General features: G+C 37.8%; 1 protein-coding gene across 3 annotated transcripts in view; it reads left to right on the top strand.

The window, feature by feature from the left end:
• Positions 1-19,202, top strand: part of Kat7 (lysine acetyltransferase 7) — a 29,621-nt gene that overhangs the window by 6,013 nt on the left and 4,406 nt on the right. For 2 of the 3 annotated variants that reach the window (XM_026386855.2, XM_026386853.2), the window contains exons 3-12: positions 328-504; positions 1,632-1,871; positions 5,233-5,315; positions 8,950-9,039; positions 10,580-10,678; positions 11,981-12,091; positions 14,102-14,293; positions 17,006-17,095; positions 17,299-17,439; positions 18,637-18,730. In XM_026386855.2, coding sequence (XP_026242640.1) covers positions 328-504; positions 1,632-1,871; positions 5,233-5,315; positions 8,950-9,039; positions 10,580-10,678; positions 11,981-12,091; positions 14,102-14,293; positions 17,006-17,095; positions 17,299-17,439; positions 18,637-18,730 — 1,317 coding nt within the window. The remainder of the gene's footprint in view (positions 1-327; positions 505-1,631; positions 1,872-5,232; positions 5,316-8,949; positions 9,040-10,579; positions 10,679-11,980; positions 12,092-14,101; positions 14,294-17,005; positions 17,096-17,298; positions 17,440-18,636; positions 18,731-19,202) is intronic. The other variant, XM_026386854.2, reaches the window with a different exon arrangement.

Genomic DNA, 19,202 nt, shown 5'->3' with positions numbered 1-19,202 from the left:
TACATTAAGTGCTCTCTATGCATTTTTTCACTTACTCCTTACCACAAGCTATGAGGAATGTGTTACCAGTATTTTCTTTTTTTATAGGTCAGTAAACAGGTTTGGAGGGATAGTAGAGTGGAATTGAATCAAGTTCAGTCTTGAGTCCAGAACCTAAGCAATTAATATTATACAGCTAAACTGTTTTGTTTATGTTTTTTAGTAAAATGGGTATTTTTAAAGTTTTGTTGAATTTTGTAAAATAGGAAGAAAAGGAAACTACATTTTAATAAATTATATGTTCCCTTCTTTTTTCTTTATTGTATGGTCTTTTAAAATTGGGATCAGATTCCAGCCCTGTTCGAAATTTGCAGTCTTTTGGCACTGAGGAGCCTGCCTATTCTACCAGGAGAGTGACCCGTAGTCAGCAGCAACCCACCCCAGTGACTCCAAAAAAGTATCCACTTCGGCAGACTCGTTCATCTGGCTCAGAAACTGAGCAAGTGGTTGATTTTTCAGATAGAGGTGAGTAGGTATGATGTCACTTGTACATATTACAGAGAATCTGGGCAGTTGGCTTTTAAGGAGGGCTTGGGCATTGTAGATAGATACTAATACTGAAAAAAAATCAGCCAAATGAACTCTGCTTACTTGATTCTTTTATCTTGCTGAGAACAGTTTGGTACCTCAAATCTCCTTGGTCCAGAGTAGCTGGAGTACATATTAGAACCTGTAATAGGAACAAGGGAGTCGGGCCTTCTCAACCATAGATGAAGATGGCCTGACACAAATTTTCCTGTAATTATGCATGCCTGCCAGTCTGTTTATCTCTGAATTTCTGAGTAGTATTGACCTTCATAGGACTTTTGAGGTTATGATTCACCAGCCCAAAGGCCTTAGAACAAGAGGCCTGAGAGTAGAGCTTGAAAGATGCTGAGCTTCTGGTAGCTTACCAACATGGTTGGCTGGTTTGCTTGCACTGTGTTTAAATTTTTAAAAATCTGTTGCCAGTATTTTGAAATATAAAGATTTCATATAAAAACCTAGATTACTAGTTCATTAAGAAAATAGGAAGATCTGGAAACACTGCATAGCCATTTACCCATAGTAATAATTGGCTGGAGTTGAATGGTAGCTTTTTCCTTTTGATGGACAGTGATCTCTCTGTGTGATCTTGCCTTTCCCCTGTAAGATTTGATTTACAATCCTTGATTTTGAGTCTGGAATTTCAAGATTAGATTGTTAGACTGTCTGTAAGCTAACTCAAGAGTTTTAAGTCTTGTCATATTCATACCGCATTATTCAATGTCATCCAGAAAGAACCATTTTCATTTTGTGTTTCTTCTAAAAAGAAAGTGTGATGGTTATTTTTTAAAAAATTATTTCCGTCGAGTTTTGATTACCCATGACTGTCAACTTAGGAGAAACATAAGAGAAGTGAAATGTATTAGGCAAAGCCCAAGTTTAATTTTAATCAGAATTTAAAGTTGCACAAAAGGAATTATGTCAGTATCTTATAGCAAATACATAACTAATAAGAGTTACTGGTAAAGTCATAGAGACTTTATGAGAAGCCCATAAATTCTTCTGAATAGTAAACTTCTAAATGAATGAATCCCATTCATAAGTTCTACCAATTACTTTTGCTTTAGAAACTAAAAATGCAGCTGATCATGATGAGTCACCACCTCGAACTCCAACTGGAAATGCACCTTCTTCTGAGTCTGACATAGACATCTCCAGCCCCAACGTGTCTCATGATGAGAGCATTGCCAAGGACATGTCCCTGAAGGACTCTGGCAGCGATCTCTCTCATCGCCCCAAGCGCCGTCGCTTCCATGAAAGCTATAATTTCAATATGAAGTGTCCTACACCAGGCTGTAACTCTCTAGGTTGGTGTGCCCTGGCTTCACTACTTCTTCGTTCTTTGGTTTTGTCTTTCTGAGGAATTAGGATCAGCCAGAAATATATTGTGTTCTGTTATGATCTAGCTTCTTAGATTTTTCAGTGGTTAGATGTTGAGAGTAACAGTGTGTTGCTCACTTGAATGAAAGCATTTCTGCTTCTTAGCCTGCTGTCCATAACAGCAGATCTAATGCAAGGAAATTAACTATGATGAACCACTTACTTTATCAAGAACTTTTCCAAGTGAAAAATTCCCTTCTTTTCGCATCAAAAATAAAACAGAGCTGGGCGTGGTGGTGTATGCCTATAATCCCAGCGACTCCAGAGCCTGAGGAAGGATGATCACAAGTTCAAAGCCAGCCTTAGCAAAAGTGAAGTGCTAAGCAACTTAGGGAGACCCTGTCTCTAAATAAAATACAAAATAGGGTGGGATGTGGCTCAGTGGTTGAGTGCCCCTGAGTTTAATCCCTGGTACCAAAACAATAAATAAACAAAAAATGATAACCAGCTATCTCCAATTTTCTTATTATATAGCACATAGTTCACATTGAGGAGGACTGATAGATCATAAGCTAGTGGAGAATATTGGTTGCATGGCTATGGTTGTTAAGGAAATGAGAAAAACAGATTTCTTACGAATAGGCTGTGAAACTAATAAATACATTTGAGACCCTGGCCTTTTGTGACTTCAGTAGTTTTGAATCTTGTGGCTTGTGTACTTAATAAATATAAACATGATAAAGTATTTCTTTTCACATAAATATCTTATTTTTTCTTAAGACTTAATCCTTATTCTATAACTAGGGATCCTTAGATTCTTAAATGATTTGAAGCCCATTTGTGCTACTCAGGTGACCTGAAGTACAAATATCGTGGGTTAAGCTTTTGTGTAAAGTTGGAACTCATCACTTGGGAGATAAGGTGCTTTTCACAACAAATTTTTTGAGACTTCCCAGTGCATATAATAGTTATGTCATAGAATCTAGGTATAGCTACCTAGTACAGTAGCATTAGGGTTTAAAAAAGTACATACCTTAGTTGAAAAGAGTGCTTGCCTAATATGTACAAGGCTCTGGGTTTAGTCCCAGATACGGCCAAAAAAAAAAAAAAATTAAAAAAGAAGAATACTGTATTGTTAAAAGAAAGCTAATGTTCCTATGCATTATTGGGGAAAAAAAAAATGATGCCAGTAGTCTTATTTGATGCAGAGTTGCCACAAGCCAGTATCTGCCAAGCACAGTAAAATGAAATAATGCCTGTATCTGAAAGCATGCTTGTGTAGCAGTGATGATACATTTTTATATATGGTGTTTGACCACTTGAAGGTAGTCTTTTGTGTGTTCAGGAAATAGTCATAAGTTGCTTAATGTCAGGGGTGCATTCTGAGAGAGTATGTTTATACAAATGTGGAGGGTATAGTTTACTATACTTCCAGTCTATATGGGGTGTGTGTGTTTAAAAAACAGCCAGTTGCTCCTAGGGCACTGATGAATAAAACAAGATTAAATCAAACATAAGTGAAAATGGTGCTATGGAGAGATGTGATAAACTCAAGGTGTGTGAGGCTGTTGCCCATGTCATATGGCACACTGTTTTACAGAAAACTTTTTTTCCCCCTTCAGTATTGGGGATTGAACCCAGGGGCATTAGACCACTGAGCTGTATTCCCAACCCTTTTTATTTTTATTTTGAGACAGAGTCTTGCTGAGTTGCTAAGGGTGGCCTTGAAGGTTTGAACTTGTTATTCTTCCATCTCAGTCTCCTGAGTAGCTGGTGGTGTTGGCATGCACCACCACATGGAGCTTCAATAAACATTTTTAAATAAATAGAAGGACTACATTCTTAACATGAAAGCCATATTATAGTAAATTCACAAACCAGTAACAGTTGTTTATTTTATCATTTTCAAGTATTATGTACTCTACATAATTTTATGGGCAATGCTTTTTCTATGACTGGCAATGCAGTAGGTTTATTTGCATCAGCATTATCAGAAACACATGAGTAATGGGTCTTACTACCATGTGACAATACTATGATATCACTAGGTGATAGGAATTTTTTGGCTCCATTATAATATTATGGGATTACTATCATATATATGGTCCATTGTTGACTGAAAAATTGTTTTGCAGTGTCTGACCTAAGTGCCTGGCTCTCCACAATTACATTTTTAATAATACAGTTCCAAGGATCTGGTAGTCTAAATGTCATAGAATACCACTCCCACCATTTTTGAACTACTTTTGCCCTTTGAAATGTACTCTCTGGGGCTGGGGCTTGTGGCTCAGTGGTAGTGCACTTGCCTGGCATGTGTGAGGCACTGGGTTCAATTCTCAGCACCACATATAAATAATAAAATGAGGGTCTATCAATAACTAAAAAAAATTTTTTTTAAATGTACTCTATAACATGTATAGTTTTTAGAATTGTAGCATCTCTTACTGAAAATTAAATAATTTCTTTTTTCCATGAAAGACAGGTGGAGATTTTTGTAGAAATTCAGCTTAGGTAACTTATCTTTTTACTTCATTAACAATGTTTCAGTTCTTTCACTCTCTGGTGTTTTATAAGCCTCTTATTAAAGAGATGTATAACAAGGAAATAATGTTCAGTTTCTCTGTGTGTTTTCCAAAAACCACATGAAAAATAGAAGAATAAGAGTCACTCTTTTAGATAAAAACAAACTTTCCGTGTTACTATTCCCAATGTTTAAGCTCCTAAAGAAGGCATTGTACTGCCAATTTCAAGATTTAATTATAGAAGCTTAAATCTTCAAACAAAACCAGTCATTCCTCCAAGCAGTGGTATACTTAATCCTATTCAAAATTATCAAAATGTTTATTTATATGTTATAAAAGGGCATTTTCTTTGTTTTTAAGTTTCTTTTGATTATTGAAGGGAGTTAAATTCAGATTGGATAGCATTGCATTATAGAAAGAATAATACACTTATTCATTTATATGACTTCATTAATTTAACGTGAGTTAAATTCCACCAAAGGAAAGTGTTCTTGTTTCTAATTTTGTGTCTTATTATAAATGTTTGACTTTATGACATTTGGGGATTTAATAATATTTGTATCAGAACAAAAGGAGCTGTAGTTTATATTAAACATAACAAGTATGTTCAAAGGTTGACAGATGCATTCTGTAGGAAAAAGTTTATGGTGGGTGTAAGCTATAACCCCAACATCACTTACCTTTGGTGGATTCCATTTGAGTGACATATATTTGATAAAAATATATGTTTTATATTTACCAAGAAAACAGCTTTGTTGTGGAGAATAGTCTCACTTTCTAAGCTTAAATCTTCTTTCTGGAGATAAAGTTTTCCATCCTTTAACAGGGCACCTTACAGGAAAACACGAGAGACATTTCTCCATCTCAGGATGCCCGCTCTATCATAACCTCTCAGCCGATGAATGCAAGGTAATTGTATTCTCATTTATTCAGCAGAAACTTATTGAGTGCTTGCTGTTTGTGTGGCACTTTGCTAAATACTGGGGATATGTCTGTGAACATGATGGGCAAGGTCCTGTTCTTTCTAGTGGAAGAAACAGTAAAAACAATTCTTAAAAAAAAAAAAAGTATTTATGCCAGGTATGGTTGGGCAAGCCTGTAATCCCAGCTACTTGGGAGGTTGAGGCAGGAGGATTCCAAGTTTGAGGCCAGCCTCAGCAACTTAGCTTTAAAAAAAAAAAAAAAAATCTGGGGATATAGCCCAGGTTAAAGTTTCCCTGTGTTCTATCCCCAGTACCACAAAATAAAATAAAGTACCACTTAAACAGACAAAAGAATTTCAATATGTAATGAGTGCTTTGGAAGTAATTAGCAAGGAAATTACCTGTAGGATAGTAATAGAATGCCTTGATATTTTCCATTGTGAACTCACTTCAAAAACTGTTAGGGACATATCTCTTCTATGGCATAATTTGCAAAAATTTATGATCTCTGTTTATGCATGAGATTCTCTTATGAATCTATGACATTGTCTTGCTTTTAAATTTTTTTCATAATTCTTGTCCTTTCTTCATTTCTGCAGAATACTTTCCTTTTTGTTACTCTCAATAACACCTACTTTTGGCTAATTCGTCTTTTAAATTTTTGAAAAAATATAGCTTCTAAATGACCTTTGGAATTTTGAGAAAATATTTGAGAGTAGAACCTAAGGTCCTACTCTGTATGTTCCTGCATAGATTGCTGCTACCATGGATAGAATTAATAAAAGAGAAGCAAGTTAAATAGATCGTTCAAATATCATTGGACAAGTTTTTTAAACTAAATACTCAATTAAATCAAAGTGTTAGTTTTTGTTTGTTTGTTTGTTTGTTTTGTTATTTGCTGTCAAGACCTGAATCAGGTTTATGCTTGCCTGAACAGGTTTCTTTTTTAGAAAAATTAGGTTTCCTAACCAATGTTAGTTCTCCTGATTCAGGAATTTGTTTTCTTATTTACCAGTAGGCCACACAGGCAAAAGTTTCTTGGTGTGTTTTGTCTTTCAGCAAAGTAGTATACTTCCAATGCTTGTATGGATTTTTAAGGTCAAGAACCCTACTCTTATTTTTCTTTGTTCCAAATCTTTTTTTTTTTTTTTTTTTTTGGTAGATGGACACAATACCTTGATCCTATTTATTTAGTTTTATGTGGTGCTGAGGATCAAACTGAATTGCCTCACACTTGCTAGGCAAGTGCTTTACCACAGAGCCACAACCCCAGCCCTCGTTCCAAATCTTTTTGTAAGCAAGGCTGCTGCTTCTCTTGCATAGGTTCTTCCTGCTGTCGTCCCATTGGGCTGACACATCTTTGGCTGAATAGCTCTTCCAACTTCTAATCAGAAGATGACAAGTCATTGGGTACTTCTTGCTCTGAAAACATCTGATCTCGGTGTTATGTGAATTGTCTACTGCTTGCCTTTAAATATAATGATCTGATAATGTGGTTGGTTTTACATCAAAATCTTTTTAAGGCATAACTTTAAAAAATGTTGGTTCATAGCAGTATCTGCATGTTACCTTAAGCAACCTCTTTTAGGAAAAGAAAAAATTCATTCTGGGGAATAAAATTCTGAAAAAAAGAAAACATTTATGTTCTGATTTTTTTCATCTTTGTCTCCTGTCCTTTATAAGGAGAAGGAGGCTTAGCATACATAATCCATCTTTACTTCTGGACCATGTTGCTTGGAAGATCAAGAGAATTTCTGAAAAGAATCTTTATTCCTCTTGAAATACCAAGTGGAGAGTTTAAACTGGTACTTCATGAACATTTTCAAGAAATGATAGAATCTTTTATGTTGTTTTTGTGTGAGGTTTTGTTTTGTTTTGTTTTGTTCAGAACTGGTGATCAAACTCAGGACCTTGTGAATGCTAGGCAAGCACTCCACTAAGGTCTACACACCAGCCCAGCACAAGTTCTAGAGTTTAAAAATTGCCTGCATATACATCATGACTCAGGAGTTTCTCAGTAAACCTTTGTAGTCAGCAATATTACCATTTTGATTCAGTCATGTTTCTGTGGCTGCATGTGGTAAACACTGTTACAGATATTATAGGATTCAGTGAATAATTGCGTTCAAGGAGGATACACTGTCATGGGAGGAGGCAATACAAACCTATAAATTGATAAGTAAATAAGAATTTCACGTAGAGATAAGTACTATGAGGAACAAGGACTAAAGAGAGTGACTATTTGGGGGGTAAGGATAATGTACTGCTTTTGCAAGGTGGGGGCATCAAGGAATACATTCCTGAGAAGTTGGCGTTTGATCTTGGACATGGATGATGGCACAGAGACAATTGTGTGAAGCTTTAGGAGAAGAAATAGTAATAGAAATAGCTAAGTAGAAGGAATAACAAGCACAAAGACCAGGATGTGGGGATAAATCGTTGGTTTTGAGGAATTGAAAATAGGCAGTGTGGCTGGACCATCAAGGGAAATGAGAAAGCAGGATTCGCATCTTGAAGGCCTTGTGAGTCTTGGCACAAGGAGTTATGTTTTCATTCTGATGGCAGCAGGAAGCATTTGAAGGGTCTGAACAAACATTTGATACAATTTCATGGATGTTTTGTTTAAATGACAACTTGGTAACGTGGAGAATGGACTGTTAGGGGAGAGTTCACAGGGGATAGAGCAATTGAAAGACTGCTTAGAGGGGGCTGGGGATGTGGCTCAAGCGGTAGCACGCTCGCCTGGCATGCGTGCGGCCCGGGTTCGATCCTCAGCACCACATACCAACAAAGATGTTGTGTCCACCAAAAAAATAAATAAATAAATATTTAAAAAAAAAAAAAAGAAAGAAAAAAAAAAAAGAAAGACTGCTTAGAATTCCTGGCATTAATGATACTAGATGCCTATCCTAGTGTGGCATCAGTGGAGAGTCTTCTTAATAGGTTGGATTCAGGTTGTATTTTGGAGGGAAGCAAGCTACTAGATTTACTGATGGATTCAATGTGAGTTGTGAGAAAGAAGAATTAAGGACATCCAACTTTTGGTCTGATCAGTTATTGAGATGGTGTTGCCATTTATTGGGAACATTTGGGATGGAGTAGATTGTGAGGAATGCTAGTTTTTCTCTTTTGACCTTGCTAAGTTTTAATGGTGAAATTGAGATAGGCAGTTGGAAATGAGGTCTAAGTTCCCAAGTGATGAAACTGAAACTATTGAGAGCTGATATAATTTGCTTGAGATCACATAACTACAGAGTTCAGTTCTCCTGTGGACTTGAACCCGACTTTCTTTGTCCTTCCTCAGTCTCTTGCACTTCTCACAGTTTCTTATTCATGGCACAGTGGAAAGAGTCCAGGCTCTTGAGTCATCAGACTTAATTAAAATCTTAGTTTTATCATCATTTAGCTGCAATCATTTCACTTCTTTGGTTCTCAGTTAATGGCTGAGAAAGCAAAATATGAAGCTTGCCTTATCTCTTTCTTACGGAGATTGTGATAATAAGTTGTACTTTACTTTCAAAGTACAACATAAATTCAAGGGATTATTATTGTATTTTTATACTTTAAGTGAACGTAGTCTTAGAATCAGGTGGACTTATTGACGTTGTTGATGGTTGCAGGTGAGAGCACAGAGCCGGGATAAGCAGATAGAAGAAAGGATGCTGTCCCACAGGCAAGATGACAACAACAGGCATGCAACCAGGCACCAGGTATGGGCCTTGTGAAAGCTCTGGCCGTTCACAGCTTGAGATCCATGTCTTGGATCTCCTTTGCCCCATAACTGTCTTTATAGTCATATCCATGCCTCTTGTTTCCCATGATATGTCTAAATAACTGCTCTTTCAGGTATTAAACTGAGAATCGTTTTTCTTTCTCAAATAGTAAATTTTCATCAAGCAAAACTTTTACCTCATAAGGAGTAATCAAGCTCTTTATAATAATAGTAGTTAATAACAGGTATTCTGATTATTTGAAAAGATTATACTTGGTGTTCCAGTTCCTTATTTAGCATTCCTTTTTTTTTTTTTTTAATCTCATTATAGTTTTTCTTCAGATCCCCTCCACTTTGCTAGAACATTTGCAAGATCATCATCCATTTTTCCTCAGCATTTGCCACTTGTTGACCAAGTCATTTTCCTCTTCCTATGATTTCCAGGAAGCATCCTGGCTTTGTCCTAGTCCTCCTGCCTCTGTGAACATTGAAGCCACATTGATTGCCCTAAATTCCTTGTTCTTCCTAAATGTCTTTGATCTTTACTCTTGCTGGTTTCCTGCTTGAAACTCTACGTGTACCAAGAAGAGGAGTTGATATTTTCCTTCAAGGCTTTGTGTAGCTCTTAGCTGTTGTAGGAATTCTTTTCAAATCCTTTCTGACCAATAGTGAATCTCTTCCTTATGTATTTCCATGTTATGTTCTCAAAATGTCAGCCTTTGTCTCACATTATACATAGGTCATCATCCGGGTTTGTTTTTGTAGTTACATTGTAGGTGGATAGCAAAGGAGGCATGGTGTGGTGAGGAAGAAATTTGGTTTTGCCAAACAGATCTGAATCTGAATACTGTGATTGTTTAATTGTGTTGTCTTAGGAAGTTCAGCCAATCTCCCTAAACTTTATTTCTCTTTTAATAAAAGGAGTAAACAATGCCCACCTGTCAGAGTAGAGCTAAATTATGTTTATAAAGTACCTATCCCCAGTGCTTGGCAGGTGAAGGCACTCGTAAATGGTAGCCACATTCTTTGTCATCATCTGTCTTAGGATCTAGTTTTACTCTAGTTTTTGTTTTTATTTATTTTTATATCACTTTCGATCAGATCAGTAAGCATTACTTCAAAAATTGTAAGCAGCCTTGGGATATAGATTAGTGGTACATGTTTAGCATGTGCAAGGCCCTGGGTATCAATTGCTAGTATCAAAACGAAAACAAAAACAAAACAGTAAGTATTCAATAAATACCGAGTTGAAATGATCTTTATCTTATTTCTGTTGCTTTGATGGAGACTTCTATTTTTAATTTTTATTAAAATAAATTTGCATCCCTGAACCCATATTTAACTGGCAGTTAAGGTAGTGGTTTGGGTAATGGAAAAAAACCTAATTTGGAATTACAAAATTGTCATATTATTTAGTGTGGTTATAATTGTTTCTAGCAGTATTTTTCTTTAATTTTTTTAAAAATACGATGCTTTGAAGCTTTACTTCATGATGAATTTTCTAGCTAGCTTCTCAGTTTTCTCCTTCTTCCTTTTAGGCACCATCAGAAAGGCAGCTGCGATACAAGGAAAAGGTGGCCGAACTCAGGAAGAAAAGAAATTCTGGACTGAGCAAGGAACAGAAAGAGAAATACATGGTAAGGAAAAGTTCAGTACTTAATTAGCATGAACTCCTGCTGTGGCATTTGATTTCCTTTTGCTTTCTAAGCTTTGTCAGGTTTGCTCTTTGATATTCTGTCAATTTAATACCCAGAGAAGGCTGAGTGAATGCCAAGTGACTCCTCTCTCACTCAAAACTTACTATAGGCCCCCAAACATCTGGAGTTTTGATGGATGGTGGGTTGTTAGGTGAAGTTGTAGCTGAACACCTGATGTACCAGATTGTTGGGTTTGTAGCCTAGGGAAAGCTTTAATAGTAGGCTGTAGGGTACCGGATTGTATGCCTGCCTCTGTCCTGTTCAGTATTTGTATCCCCTTGTGAGTGCATGCAGGAGCTTGGAATCCAGGGCCTCAGCATTTTGCTACTGAGCTACATCCCCAGCTTCCAGAAGAAAATTTTAAAGGGGTAAAGGTACAGGTGAATGGTTTCTTCAGATGCTAATGTATGTGGAAAACCAGGAATGTTCTTCCTGGGATGAGCCATCCACTTAATTTAACTACCATTGTCTCCTCTCCTCTGGGGGGAGAGGTGGAATCTAGAGCCCAGAGGGAAGGACTAAATCAGAGATTTAAAAGAGACATTTCCGTTGTCTGATTTCTCTCCAGAGAAACGTACTTCTAGCAAGAGCCATGGTAAGATACGAAAGTTGTCTAGAACCAAATTGTGTGCTTTTAATTCTGTGTGATTTTTCTTTTAATCTTTCTTAATTTTAATGAGACTTTTTAAAGAGGCTAGCCTGTTTTATTTCCTTGCCTTTTTGGGCTGAAGTTTTAAAGTGGGAGCTTACGTTGTCGGTGGACAATGGCAATGGTGGCTACAGCAATTCAAGGCAAAAATTTATAAAGGACTGCTTAGTCTAATGTGTTAAAACATAAAACACTAGGGCTTGGAGAATCTTTTTGTTTGTTTTTAAATCAGAGAAAATCTTTTGGGTCTCAGGGCTCCAGGATTTGTAGTGCCTCTGTGTTTGCTGTACTTCATATTTTGCACTGTGCTACGTGTTTTCTCATGAAGAAATGGAGGCAGAGTTCCTATCTTGGGGTTGCTCATGTATAGATAAACAGCACTCCATCCTGGAGCTGTAGAAGCATCTCCAGATTCTTTAGAATGGGTAGTGAGTGTGCTTTAGTATTAATCTACTAAGGAGTCTGTGCTTAGTCCCTAGCTCCTAGTATGTAGGTGCTGAGTAGACAGTTTATGGCTGTGGTCGACATCTATTGGAATGAAGTGAACTAACTTCTTAGCAGCAGAGAGTATTCCATTCTGTATCTTTTCTTAGGAACACAGACAGACCTATGGGAACACTCGGGAACCTCTCTTGGAAAACCTGACAAGCGAGTATGACTTAGATCTTTTCCGAAGAGCACAAGCCCGGGCTTCAGAGGATTTGGTGAGAGTTAAAACCTCCAAGCTGAGGACCCTTGTGAAAGGCGTTTAGAACTGCCAGGAAGAATGATTAGCCTCAGTCTGATATCCATGATACTGCTTTGCTGCTCAAGTCTCTTCTCCTCCCCTAGCTGTCCTTCTTTTGTGACTGCCCTTCCCATTCTTATTTAAAACAAACCACCCAGTAGAGCACTCACTGCTTGCCTAGCATGTGCTCCTTGCCTAGTATGTGCGAGGCCCTGGGTTCAATCCTCAGTACCACATAGAAATAAATAAATTAAATAAAGGTATTAAAAATAAATAAATAAACCACTTCTCCTCCTCTCTTCCCTATTCCTTATATTATTTCCCTACTTTCCACCCCCCACCCCACCAAGTTCTAGGCACTTTGAGTAGGTGTTCCTTTGTCTCAGTTGGGTAATTTGCAATTCTGAGAACCTAGGGACAGTGTGCATACTAGCCCATGCCCATCTCTAGCTCTAGCCGGGACCTGTCCATTTGTAAGGTTTCTTCACTGCACTTGAATAGTTATTCTGAAAGCAAGGAAATAAAAGTGAAAGGGAAATTAAGGGGGAGGGTTACTGTCAAATTATTTATTTTTAAAATATTTTTATTAGTTGTTGATGGACCTTTATTTATTTATTTACTCAAACCCAATGCCTCACACATGCTAGGCAACCGCTCTACCACTGAGCCACAACCCCAGCCCTTTTTATTTTTTTATTTTTTTGAGACAGAAGTCTTATTATGTTGCTCAGGCTGGTCTTAAACTCTGGGTTCAAATGATCCTCCTCACCTCAGCTTTCCCAGTGCTGGAACTACAGGTGCATGCCCTTCACCCACCACTTTTGTCAGATGTTTTAGAATTAAGCTTTGACACAGCCGAGTTTTATATATAAGATGGTTTCCTTTTGATTTATATGTACAATTAGTTTATAGTTAGGTTTGATGCCTGTAGCAGAATTTTAAACAAATATAGATCAAAAAATTCTGGGAATTGATTTAACAGATAAGTATGTTCAGGAAAAGCTTGTAAAAGGAATCTCATCTCCACTTTTCACTCTTATTATATCAAAATTAGAGGGGGCTTGGGTTGTGGCTCAGCGGTAGAGCACTCGCCTCACATGTGAGATCCAGGTTCGATACTCAGCACCACATAAAAATAAGTAAACAAAATAAAGATATTAAAAAAAATTAGATTGATTGAAAACTTGAAGGAGGTTTAAAGACTCTGTGCTGGGATAGGCTGCCATCACTGTTGCTGCTTTTCTTTCCTGTTCTGGAAAAGCATTACCTAGTCCTACCTTTCACAACTTTCCATCTGGTTATTGAAGTTGTAAGGTAGACAGAATGCCTTTATTTTATTTGTTTATTTTTATGTGGTGCTGGGGATCGAACCCAGTGCTTCGCACATGACAAGCGAGCACGTTACCGCTTGAGCCACATCCCCAGCCCTCTGTTTGGTTTTGACTGATAAAAACGTATCCAAGTACTCTTTTTTAAAATTTTTATGTGGTGCTAAGGATTGAACCCAGTGCCCCATGCATGCTAGGCAAGCGCTCTACCCCTGACCCACAGTCCCATCCTCTCCAAGGACTCATTCTGATGAGACCCAAAATGTTGTAGGGAGTAGCGAAGCAGTTTTATTGAAACCTGTGCTCTGAGCAATATAGGTATATGGGTGTTGTTTCTTCTTCTTCTTCTTCTTTTTTTTTTTTTTCTTTCTTTTTTTGGCAGTATCAGGGATCAAACTCAGGGCCTCATGCATGCCAGGCAAGTGCTCTTCTACTGAGCTACATCTCTAGCCCCACACAGTAAATAATCGTCTGCCTGATTTTTCCATGCCCATGTGGCCCTTTCTAGTATGAGTATCTCATACATAGAAGTAAAGTCTTTTTTTTTTTTTCCATAGCCTAGCATGGTGGCCTGCACACAAGCTTACTACTACAGGTTTTGAAAACAAAGACAGTAAATTCTAATCTTCTTTTGACTTTTGATTTCTCCTTGGCAATAGGAGAAATTAAGGCTGCAAGGCCAAATCACAGAAGGGAGCAACATGATTAAAACAATTGCATTTGGTCGCTATGAGCTTGATACTTGGTACCATTCTCCCTATCCTGAAGAATATGCACGGCTGGGACGTCTCTACATGTGTGAATTCTGTTTAAAATATATGAAGAGCCAAACTATACTCCGCCGCCACATGGTGAGTTGTCTTGGGTTCCTCTGCCTTGACTATCATAACAGTGTTACAAGATTTTTGCCCTAGAGATGACATCAGTCCTAGCAATCTTAATGGTACAAAGGCATAGGGAATTGAAAGTCACGTTTCAGGGTGAGGCATATAGCCTGTGGCCTAGCTGATACTGGTTCTACTCAGAACCGCTGAAGGCCCTTAACCACATTCTGTCATAGGCCTTGCTTTGTCTATTTTTCTTGCTTCCTACTCTTCTCTACTTGTTCCTCAGAATATGAATTACCTTTGCCCAGGGTTTTTTTTGTGTGTCTTAAACTAGATGAAAATGCATGGACTTCATTAGACAGAGTAGAGATAGAGTAGCTCACCTTTTGGGCAGTGAGTATTCAGGAAATGTATGTTGAATGAAAATATATATAAAGAAGGCAAGACTGATAATTTCAATTAACAGACCGTGTCCTGGGTGCCTCATCCTCAAGTTGTTTTAGTACTTTCTGGCTTCTGAACATTCTTCATTTTAAAATAGGAATAAGAACTTGAATCTGGTTTTGTTGTTAACAAATGTGCTTACTAGATTTTCTTCAGCTTTAAGTCATTTTTCCTTCCCTAGTTATGGTACAAAAAGCCTGGTCTTAAAGGGAATTTCTGCCATGGAGCAGGAAAAGAGAAAGGGGAAGGGGTAGAGAGTTATGAAATATTTTTGTTTCTATAGTCACAACATACTTTGGCTCTAAAGCCTTTGGGTAAAAACTCTTTTCTTCCCCATCATCTACAATCCAAGATTACTGTGATTCATGTCATGTACTGCTCCCTAGTTTGGTGGTACTGTTTTGTGTTTCCAGCTCTGGAGCACATGTAGCTTTGTGGTCCAGTCCTGACGTGATGAATTAAACCCTCCAGACTCTTATCACCCTTGCTTTGCCTGAGGTGGGTATATAATAATGGAGGGCTGGTAATGGGTGAGGACTGGCATAGACAGTAATGGTGTCAGGGGACTGAATACTGACACAGATTGTAGATCATAGAGGTAAGTAAAACTGGTATTTTTAATGATATGAACTATTTACATTTCTACCTTTTTCTTCCTGGTTATTTAGTAACATTCACCAATGAAGGTAGCCAAAAGGACAAGACAAGAAATAGAGGAAACAAAGGGTCTAAATAAATTCAGGGATCAAATAAATATTCTGCATATTTTGGGGCCTACTGTATTATATAAGTTATAAAAATCAAATTTGAGGAATTATAAACGTATTTTACTCCATGACTATTCTGAATGCCATGTAAACTGAAGTGGTCTTTCTTTGACTTGGCTTTTGTTGTAAAAGAAATTATTGTTGTGTTAGTTATTGTTGGAAAGAGCCAGCTTGAGCAAAAGGGTGGAGATGGGAGCAAACTATAGGTGGAGCTCTGAAGCAATTCCAGTTAATAATATTTGGATTTACATGTAACAAAATTAAAACATGATTCTTTTTTTTTTTTGGTACTAGGGAATTGAACCCAGGGGCGCTCAACCACTGAGCTACATCTTCCTGTGTCAACCTCCCAGCTGCTGGGAGGAACAGGATTCTTGAGTTGACAGGAAGCCAAAATAAAATTGTTTAATATAAAATGTTCCTAGGCTGGGGATGTGCCTCCATGGTAAAGCCCTCACTTAGCATGTTCAAGGTCCTGGGTTCAATCCCTAGCACTACAAAAACAAAACACATAGGGGTTGGAGTTGTGGCTCAGTGGTGGAGCACTTGCCTAGCATGTGCAGGGCCCTGGGTTTGATCCTCAGCACCACATTAAAAAATGAATAAATAAAATAAAGATATTGTGTCCAACTACAACTAAAAACAAAAAAAACCACAAAAATATTCCACATATGTACAGTTTTTTAAAACAACATTTAAAAATGTTTTTACCTGAAACCTTTCCAGAATTAACCTGTTTACACGAGTGATGGGCTACATTAAAGCTATTGGCAGGGCTGAGGTGTAGCTCAGTTGTAAAACACTTGCCTCGCATGCCCAAGGCCCTGGATTCCATCCCTAGCACCTCAAAAGAAAAACAGCAACAAATATACTGGCAATTGAGAGTGAGAAAAGAAAATGCCTTGTGCCCTCTTGTGGCCAAGTGCCCCCCAGTATCCTGCACCTCAGCCATGGTGCCTTTCCTGTTTTTTAAGCCACAGAAAGCCTTTCTCTCATATCCTTACATAACAAGGAGAATGCATTTGCCTGGAGCTGGGGCAGATAGTGGTTCATTTGGTTTTGATCACTGTGGGTCATTTTTCTAATCTGGGAAAAGACAGTAATGGTTAAGTGGTAATGAGAAGTTACTGGTAAAGGTGAGAGTGAAGTACTTACTTAGCAACTCTAAGCTCCTGCAAATAAGCTGCTTAAGAGTTTCCTGTTAGCATGAGGCATTTTATACTAAGCAAGGATATTCTTATTTATCTGGCTTTTACGTAGTAGAAGATTTTAATCTCCTGGACCGAGACACTGCCAGAATACAATCTAAAAAAACTTGTTCCAAATGGTTATAAAAATTCCACAAATGTACTACAATGACTTTAGAAGACTTTATTTGTTTTACTGGAAAAAAAAAATCTGTAATATGTGTATCCAACTTTCCCTCAGTTCAGTTAACCAGATTTGATCCGTGATGCTTTTTCCCTTTGAGGACCCTTTTCCATAGGGAGCTCTTTATCCCTGATGGGAATTCATTTTCTTGCAGGCCAAGTGTGTGTGGAAACACCCCCCTGGTGATGAGATATATCGCAAAGGCTCAATCTCTGTGTTTGAAGTAGATGGCAAGAAAAATAAGGTAAAAAGTGGCAAGTAAGAGAGAGTGGTGGGAATATGTGTTCATAGATTTCTGAAGGAGTTGGGTATTTTTCTTTTAACCACACCTTGTAAAGAAGATCAACATTTTGCATGCATAATAATGATATGATCATATTTTTAGGCCTTTATCTGATAAGTTTTGAATTCACTGGCCCTTTCATGGAATCTCTTCCTCTCTTCCAGATTTACTGCCAAAATCTGTGCCTGCTGGCCAAGCTTTTTCTGGACCACAAGACATTATATTATGATGTGGAACCCTTCCTGTTTTATGTTATGACTGAAGCAGACAACACTGGCTGTCACCTAATTGGATATTTTTCCAAGGTCAGTAGGATCTGGGGATTAAGAAGCTAATGGCTGAGGCTGGGAATATAGCTCAGTTGATAGAGTGCTTGCCTTGCATGTACAAAGCCCTGGGTTTAGTTCCCAGCACCAAAAAAAAAAAGCAGCAGCTAATGGTCAGAGCAGGGGTGATGGATGTTGGCATCTTGGGGCTCAAATCCCTGATGGGGAAGAGACCATACCCCTGGCAATGATGAAAGCCTTCCTTTAAGAAAATTAAAGACAAATGCATGTATCAAAGGTAGTTTAATGAAAATATCCAATTGTTTTATTAAAAGTTCTGGTTTATTCATTTCTGGACTTGCAGGCTGGAGCTGCCTATTAATTAGTGGCCTTGGCCTCCCTAGTAATCCAAGAGCATGCATTTTGCAGTCAAGCCAACTCTTTGGCTTCACGCTCCTCAGTGTTATTAGCTTAAAACCAGGAATATATTCCAGTTGCCTGGGGTTAGCTGGGCTCCTTCTAGCATAGTCCTATTAATGCCTCTGGGCCTTCACCGACAAAGCCTGGATTTGGCTTATGACTTTTTAGTATAGCAACTAAAATTGAAATAAAATTTATATACATTCACAAACCAAACAGTTAACCCACTTAAGTGTACAATTCAGGAATGGGGTAGAGTGCTTGCCTAATGGAAACTGTATTATATGCGATTTGATTTATTTATTTATTTGATTTATTTATTGATCCCCTTCCAGAATGAGTATTTATGTTAATTTTCTTTTCTTCTCTTCCAGTATATAGTCTCCATTTGAAAAAATTGCTTTTAAAGAGGGTGCTATAGGGCTGGGGCTATGGCTCAGTGGTAGAACACTCGCCAAGCGTATGTGAGGTACTGGATTCGATTCTCAACACCACACAGGAATAAACTTTAAAAAAAATTTTTTTAAGGGAGAATGCTGTAGAGCCACTCAGGAGTCTTAACTTTCTTGACCTATACTCTGGCTGTAAAGAACCCAGAGTTAGCCCCCTTAAAATGAACTGGAGGTCTCAGCTTGAAACCCTGGGATTAATGACTTTGGGCATCATAAAGGGTATGGATATAATAACTGAGCCTGATAGCCACTCCCCAGGACTGGTTAGTCATATTTTGTAGGCAGCTTTATTTTATATCTGTAGGAGTGTGAAAACCTTGGTCCCAAACTCTTAATGACCTGCTCATTTGTTTGCTCTTTTTAGGAAAAGAATTCATTCCTGAACTACAACGTATCCTGTATCCTTACCATGCCTCAGTACATGAGACAGGGCTATGGCAAGATGCTTATTGATTTCAGTAAGTAGGACTGCTAAAGTTGTCAGCTTCACAAGGCAGGGACCCTGTGACTATTGTCTGTCTATCTGTCCTGTGGTCTCTGCAATTCCTGGGATGTAGTAGAAGTATACTGCTTCTTAGTGAATGAATGAACAAGTGGAGAAATCCTAAACGCTGTCAGTCTACTGATAACTCAGTTAACACTCAATGAATACAGGACTCTGAGTTGGTACTTAATTAGGAGAATAAAAAATTAAGCTCTTCAGGATTATCCTAGTTTGAGACTTAAACAGAACACACACATGCATAAGGCTTAAAATCTGTTTCTTTGATGTTTGGGATTTCATTTTTCAAGGACTTGTCTAGAGGTAATCCTTATACCTGATACAGACTTTGAGTATTACACTCTATTCTCATTAATCTTGGATTCCACCTTTATGGAATTGTCTGCTCACTAAAATTTACTTGAAACCCTAACATCTTGGCACCTTTG

The sequence above is a fragment of the Urocitellus parryii genome, chromosome 7 (assembly GCF_045843805.1).
Source record: "Urocitellus parryii isolate mUroPar1 chromosome 7, mUroPar1.hap1, whole genome shotgun sequence".
Classification (NCBI taxonomy): Eukaryota; Metazoa; Chordata; class Mammalia; order Rodentia; family Sciuridae; genus Urocitellus; species Urocitellus parryii.
This window is presented reverse-complemented; position numbering and strand designations above follow the sequence as displayed.